This window comes from Gymnoscopelus microlampas, assembly GCF_963454915.1.
Source record: "Gymnoscopelus microlampas genome assembly, chromosome: 20".
In the NCBI taxonomy this organism is placed as follows: Eukaryota; Metazoa; Chordata; class Actinopteri; order Myctophiformes; family Myctophidae; genus Gymnoscopelus; species Gymnoscopelus microlampas.
Window position 1 is genome coordinate 32,205,177 of NC_139957.1, and position 7,779 is coordinate 32,212,955.

General features: G+C 45.8%; 1 protein-coding gene across 2 annotated transcripts in view; it reads right to left on the reverse strand.

The window, feature by feature from the left end:
- Positions 1–7,779, reverse strand: part of LOC311035951 (latent-transforming growth factor beta-binding protein 2-like) — a 118,716-nt gene that overhangs the window by 62,391 nt on the left and 48,546 nt on the right. For both annotated transcript variants that reach the window (XM_084044467.1, XM_084044466.1), the window contains exons 6-7: positions 5,574–5,765; positions 1,404–1,735 (exon numbers count right to left, since the gene is read on the reverse strand). In XM_084044467.1, coding sequence (XP_083900593.1) covers positions 1,404–1,735; positions 5,574–5,765 — 524 coding nt within the window. The remainder of the gene's footprint in view (positions 1–1,403; positions 1,736–5,573; positions 5,766–7,779) is intronic.

Below are 7,779 nucleotides of genomic sequence, written 5' to 3' on the forward strand. Positions count from 1 at the left end.
TATACTTATACTTTACACTTATACCGCACCAGTGCAGTACACATAAAATAGCAGATCTACAAGCTCACGGATAATATACTGGCATCCTAGGTATAAATCAGTCTTTAGGGTTAGGGTTTTGATGTCCTCACAAGTATGCTGTAGTAATGCAAACGTGTGTTGTGTGTGTCTGTGTCTGTGTCTGTGTGTGTGTGTGTGTGTGTGTGTGTGTGTGTGTGTGTGTGTGTGTGTGTGTGTGTGTGTGTGTGTGTGTGTGTGTGTGTGTGTGATGACAACAGTATTGTTGAGTGTGTTTGCATCAGAGCGAGCATGTGCACCTATCTGCAAGGACAGAATGAACCAGGGCACATCTGAGTCTGGTTAGGCAGGCGAGGACATAAACACTGCCGTCCCAGGAATAGAGCTATGCTCCTGGCATGCCTCGTTAAGAAGCTTGCCTAATTATTGTGAAGAGATTCCTATCAAACCTCACTTACTGGACTCCTGGAGAATGGAGATCTATGCAACTTGAGAAGCAGCAGAAAGGACATGTATTTCGCATATATTTCAGAAAACACCAAGTTGGCATACTGGCAATGTCAGTGGGAAAGCTGTAGGCAGGTTCTTTGGCATGCTAATTCAAATTCTATGGGGGTTCTCCAAAGCCAATGTGACCGGGAGGGAGTTGGACTGCGAGTTTTCATTGCAAACTCTCCGCGAGAGCACGGCAGGGAAAATGGGAGAAGTACTCCAGCATAAACAATCGTGTTCGATGGATAATCATCTGTACTGTGGATCACTGTGTTATTGGGACTGGAAACATGGAAACCTAAGGGGAAAACACAGCATCTCTCTCACAGCCAAACACGCAGATGCTGCATTAGATTTAGGATTAGCCACACTCACGCACTCTCTGTCCCGGCCTTCCCTAACCCTATGTGACCGAAGTCACGAACGTGACATCCGCACACTATCTCGGTTGGACAAAGTACAGTAAATCTCTGTAATGTGCCATTCTGTACAAGCAGATACATATACCCTCTGTGAAAAGCCTCCCCTGCTGCGTTGCGATGGGAAGAACCACATAGGGGGGATTTCAAGCTTAACCTTTGAACCCTCCACCCCCCCACCTCGCCAAGCTCATCCTAACTCATAACATGCCTGTGGAACATGAGATAGCCAGTCAGTTCAGAGCTCGTAAATCCTGGGTACGACATAAATCAGAGCCACAGGCCCACTTCCTGTGCTAGACAGTGTCTATCAGATGGGCAGACGTGGCTGGAACGGTATGCCGCCCTGTGGGAAAACTACACTTTTTTCCTGGCCTCCATGCCATGCAGGCGCAGGCCAGAATCCACCAGGTGGCCGGGATCAGTGTGCAGTGGCAGTGTGCGCATTATACATACTGCATATTTTTCGTTTACCTGTCCATCAATGGTCTCTTGGAAACACCTCCCCACAAAGCCATTCTGACGGTTTTGTGGCCTGGCGGAGCCATGGTCGTTCCCATTAGCAGGAGGGTTTACGTCGGTATGTCCTTTGGCGTGCTCGTTATGATGTCCATTCCCGTGGCTGTTCCCATTCCCGTGTCCGTGTCCTATTCCATTCCCAGAATGTGAGCGCTGCTGGACAGAGTGAACCCCCTCAGTGGCGGAGGCCGTCTGGCCAGGCCGCACCCTGGCGACCTGGTGGACCTGGACTTCGGCCTCTGGAGGGTGCTGAATGTGAACATTCACCAGGGATGGGTGGAGAGAGACTGAGGGAAACAGAGAGCATGCATCAGTACAATCCTGAGTGTTAACCACTTCAACCCTAGCATTCCTATTCTGGGGCTAAACATGTATGTATTGTAGATTGGGTATATTCGGTGAAGAGATTTGGTGAAGTGGGGAAAAAAGAGCGGACAAAGTACAGAGCCGATCCCGATCAACTACTGTACATATTGGTTAACTAATTACAGAGAGTTTAAGTGGTTAATACACTTTATAACACTTTTGGGGGAAATTTCACATCCACTCTGGAATGTGTGTGCACCCCAGACAGTTTTTAAGTGGCTTGCTTCAATATGATTTGAACGAAAGAGGTGGTCTTATCTTATCCTATATTAAAATCGGCTAATGGGAGGGTGGGTGGGCCGGTGGGCGGGCAGACCACGGCCACCTCACTATGACAACATAACCATAAACAAACCACGGCCAGCCCAAACATGGAGTGTGTTTTCTAACCTCAATGTGTTGTCATGGCATCAGGGGCAAACAAATCAGTCAGGTCCATATATGGGCACAAAAGGGGACATGCCCATATATGGGCATATACTGATGACATCAGCGATCTCCATATATGGGCATAAAAGGGACATGGACTGACAGATACAGAGATTCGGAGATCATATATCATGTGCATACTGTATATGGGACAGACCAAATTCAAAATCAGCATGCGCAGCGGCAAGGATTCGAGGGAGTGCGGTGCCCGCTGTTGAGTAGTTTGGATATCCAGTTGTCCAGAACTGACGATCCATCCAATATGCCCATATTTGGGCAATCCAATATACAGTATGGGCATATACTGATGACATCAAGGATCTCCATATGTGGACATTAAAGGAGCAAGGACTGACAGATACAGATATCTCCATATATGGGCATAAAAGGGACACAGATGGGTACAATGGGTACTCTGACAAAGCCCCTGAAACAATGACTCAGACATATCGGTCGGATCGGTGGTGCGACGTTAGTGTCGCACCACCGATCTTACCGATATTACAACCTCTAGTCCTATAAAAAATAAAAAGTCCTATAAAAGCCCATTCAACAGCAGACTCCAGACTCAGTGTAAACACACGTCCCTGCTTCCCTGACTAATATTGTCCTTCTAATGAATGTGATGACCTTCATTTTTCGATTAGTCATTTCACTATGTTAATATTTTACGTTTGGTTGCTTTCCGTTGCTAAATACAGGAAGTATACCTAAGCAGTTTAGTGTTGAACTCAATTATGCATTTCATTGCACAACTTCTGATGTGGGCGTACCTGCAGATAATAACATTGAATGTTTGTGGATGAAAGAGATTTTTGGAAGCGATGGAGATTTCTGATCCCTATCGATTTGAGTTTGAATACACAGAGAGGAAGAGCTGGATCATTTGCAGGCTGATCGTGCGAAAGCGATTCAGGAGCAGGCCGTATGTGGTATGTGGACAAAAGAAATAGCTCTTTGTTACTGACGTTAGACATTTAAAATGAAATAACCAATAATGAAGGTTGACAGATTCATTAGAAGGACAATATTAGTCATGAGAAGCAATTTCTCATGACTTTACAATGAGTCTAACGTGGAATTTGATGTTGAATTGGCTTCTATTGGATGGGGAGGTGTTTGCTCAAATGAATAATTAATAATAAATGTTGAAGCAAGCAACGTTCAGGGGTTAATTAAACATTCCAAATGTCACTGTGTGCAGGCATACCGTTTATAGCAGTGTTTCGCAACCTGTGGGCCAGGGCCCACTGGTGGGCCGTGAGCATACTGCAAGTGGGCCCCCAAATAATTGACAAAACACTAAGATGTTAATGATAAAATAACATTGATATTAAAAAATGTATAATGTAAGAAGAAAAATCGATTGATTTATCATTAAAATAAAAATGCTTTGAAAAATGCAGGCAGCCCACCCATCTGACGGACGGGTGGGCTGCGAACATTTTCAAGATTTTCAAGTGGGCCCTGATCCAGAAAAGGGTGAGAACCACTGGTTTATAGTGTATAGTTTACAGTTCGTAGACTAGAGTTTACAGTTTCAAGTTATGAATAGTGCCAGCAGAAGCCACAGCCAAAGGGATTGAAGGCTGTGTATACGTACTGTACTCTGAGAACTATCAACAAACATTTCACACAAACCTCTTCCACACAAACTTGATTTCATCATCACATTATGAAATCTAAATGGGAAGAGAATGAACTGTCTCTAACAGAGACGTCCTTCTCAGCCACTGGGTTAAATCCAATCATGTCATTTTCGAGACCCAAAACAGATTTGTTGAGGAGTCGTGGAGATGTTGCAACGTGGTGAATGAGCTCCTTTGTCCATCTGACACTGGAGAAGCACTTATCTTACAGGGTGTGCCAGGTCTTTTTCCCAGAACCCTGACCTGCTCTCCCCTCTCATAAATCACTGCCTCGCGGACGGAGGTGAGTGCGCGATACAGGCCAGAGAGAGAATACACGAATGCACCCTTATCAAATAGACCAGGACCGTGAACCATATTTGATATCTGCTGCTACGTGACGTCTTTACTTGCACAAGAGTCTGAGGTACTCTGCCGTTATTTATGAGTACACTTCATGTTTATATTTGATACTGTTTCAACCACTTAAGCCCTATTTTACACTTTGTCACACTTTGATGTTGCGGCTATTTTGGAAAGAAATCACACCCTGTGTGAAGGTAGCGGCGCCTTTGATACATTTTGTCATCGATATGTGTTTATAATGTGTTTATAGTCATGTGTCACGTGAAGCTTGACCAATCACTTTGTTGACGGGTCTGACCAATCAGAACGTTGACGGTGAACACGGACAAAGTCAGGTATAGAGCAGGATCAGCGCCGCTAAAAATGCTTGAAAATGTAAAATGTTGAAATACAAAATAAATAAACACTTTTGCCTGTACTGACGCCAGGGTTAAAGTGGTTAAATTGAATGACATGGAACTGCCTCCTTACATACGTACAGTATGGTACGCACCCTGGAACGAGGAGCGTTCTCTTTTACATTATATCATGTCTAACAGCTGCTCCCCCCATGCCACTGGTTAGAACTCCACTCTGTTTTCAATATTCACTGTCTGTTGATAAAAAGGAGTTTAGTGTGTGAACAACATGCGCGCTTCCACTGAGTCACCCATTACATATTCAGCTCGGAATAGATTCTGACTTTCACTGCTGGCCCCGAGAGTCACACACACAGAGACACACTTACTGGTAACTGGTCTGTTGCACGTCAGGGGACAAAAACACTAACAACAACAACAACAACAACGCAGCGATGCAAGGAACAGTTAAGTCAGTCAGCTAAATCAAAACTTTCCAAGAATGTCAAATGAAAGATCGACACAGCCGTGGCTGATAAAACAGATCTATCTCTGGAGGGTTAGCGCGGAATGAAAAAGTAAGACAACGCGATTTTATGCCGAAAATGAAAACACAATACGGATTTTAATAACAGCATGGCGTCCCTATGGATCGCTGACGTCATGTTGTTGACATCATATTGATGATGTCAGTAATGCCCAAATATGGAGGGATGGCGGGACGGTGGATCGGAGACCCAATAAATCACAAAATGTGAAAAGCACACAAAAAATCACAAAAAAATTAAAATATTTGAGGAATTGCTTCTTTCGAGTGTCTCTGATCGGTCAAGTGGTTTCCGAGATTAGCCGCACGCACGCACGCACGCACGCACGCACGCACGCACGCACGCACGCACGCACGCACGCACGCACGCACGCACGCACGCACGCCACACACACACACACACACACACACACACACACACACACACTGAGGAACGGAGCTGAGTTATCACCTTGCTGATTGGACAGAGGCAGGGTATACATGGAGTGGGACGACGCGTCGTCTCTGCGGCCATTAGGGGCTTGGGGACGGGCAGCCTGGGGAGCGGGGAGGTGGCAAAACTTCCCCGTGGAGTTGGACGGACACCAGCAATGGTCCCGGCCGATGCAGCGTCCACCGTTGAGACAGGGAATCTGACAAAAGACTGTGGAGAGGGATGGAGAGAAAGAAAACACAGAGAGAGAGAGAGATCATGGTCATTACCAGCAAGAGAGAGTGTGCACATCAGCCAGTATTAATTGCCTTGATTTATGCGTCTTCGTACACAGAGGCCCGTAGCAGTAATGAGAAACAGGAGGGCTGGTGCTAATAGGAGGCCTGACGTGGATTGGCTCATGTGTTCACAAATGGTTCATAATGGTAATACTGCAGCTAACTGTTCCCCCGGTCTGAGCTCATCAGACACCTCGTTCTACATGAGCTGTACCAAGTTCCAGCTCCACCCCGAGGACACGGCCACAGCATTGCGCCCCTCGTAGCCTGCCCCAGTGATTCTCAACCTTTCTCAAGGACCCCCAGTTTGATATGCATTAGGCCACAATCTCTGGGACCCCAATCTACAATGTAAAAGCCTTTCTTTTCTCAAGAGTTAATTAATTAAAAATATTTTTTTACACCCCCAGAGTTACAGACACTTATAGGTTCATTTGCTTCCTAACTATCAATTATTTAATTCGGGTCCTCGTACCCCAAGTTGAAAACCTACCCTGTCCAGTTGGCAATGTTGTTGTCATGCAGTAAAAATTACAACACTGAGAGTGAGGGTTCAACTGAGCAACAATTCATCCAGTAAACAACTGCATGTAAGTAATTAGCATTATGCATCATTGGAATGGAACACCTGCCTTGCTGACAGTGCAGGGTAAAAAAAATCCAAAATATCAAAGCTCAAGTAGAACATTTCAAAGTAGAAACAATTGGCTCTTGAGAAGATAAGAAATCCTCACTGTCAGAGCCTCACTGAAATCCTAAACGTGTTTTGCCTGCAGTTTATGATTTATGTTCTGCAGTCTACCGCATGTGAGCATGAAAGGGAGCGAAGGAGAGAGACAGACAGTCAGAGAGAGAGAGAAAGAGAAAGAGAGAGAGAGAGAGAGAGAGAGAGAGAGAGAGAGAGAGAGAGAGAGAGAGAGTGAGAGAGAGAGAGAGAGAGAGAGAGAGAGAGAGAGAGAGAGAGAGAGAGAGAGAGAGAGAGAGAGAGAGAGAGTGAGAGAGAGAGAGAGAGCGTTACGTAGTGAAATCATCAGTGTCAATTTACATTTCAGAATGTATTTGTAACTCTGAGAGTATACAAATGTAACGATTTGGTTACATTTGTATACTCCCAGAGAGAGAGAGAGAGAGAGAGAGAGAGAGAGAGAGAGAGAGAGAGAGAGAGAGAGAGAGAGAGAGAGGGCAGTGTTAGCCAGATGGTGTTTGACAGAGCTTTCATGGCCCCTTTCACTGGTCTTATCTTGTGGTATCTGGTATTGGGGAGGGTGGGGGGGGGTCTGTGGGGGGATGTTGTGCCAGCCCGGCGCCCTACATACCTGGGACCACTCCCGAGTAGCTCTGACCTGACATCAGTTAACTCCAAACTTCAAAGACGGACCAAATGAAAAATCTACACAACCGTGGCCGGTAAAATCAGGACCATTCTGGGGGGGGAGACTGGGGGGGCGTGAAACGGCAGTGTTCTAAGCTGAGGACGGAACCCTTACCCTACAACATGAGTACTGTACATACTGTACCAAGAGATGAAAGAAGTGGAACCCTGCCGTGAAGCTTCCTTGTTTGTGACAAGACAGACAGACAGACAGGCAGGCAGACAGGCAGACAGACAGACAGACAGACGGATGGACAGAAGGACAGACAGACAACGGACAGACAGACAGACACGGTAGCAGGGCACAAGCAACGCAGACCACAGGAGACCGGTCTAGATGGCATGTAGGGAATGAGCACCCTGTCACAAAGCATTAATATCAGCCAGATCAGACTGAGGAAAAACAAAATAGACATAATAATAGACGGGAGGGTGAAAGAATGCACTGCAAAACTCCTGAGTGATCATTTAACTCTATAACTACCGAATGCGACTGTACAGTGGACAATTTAGGTAAATTAACACTTTTTTGCAGTGAGTGGGAGGGAATGAGAGGTGCAGAGAGGGGGAGGAG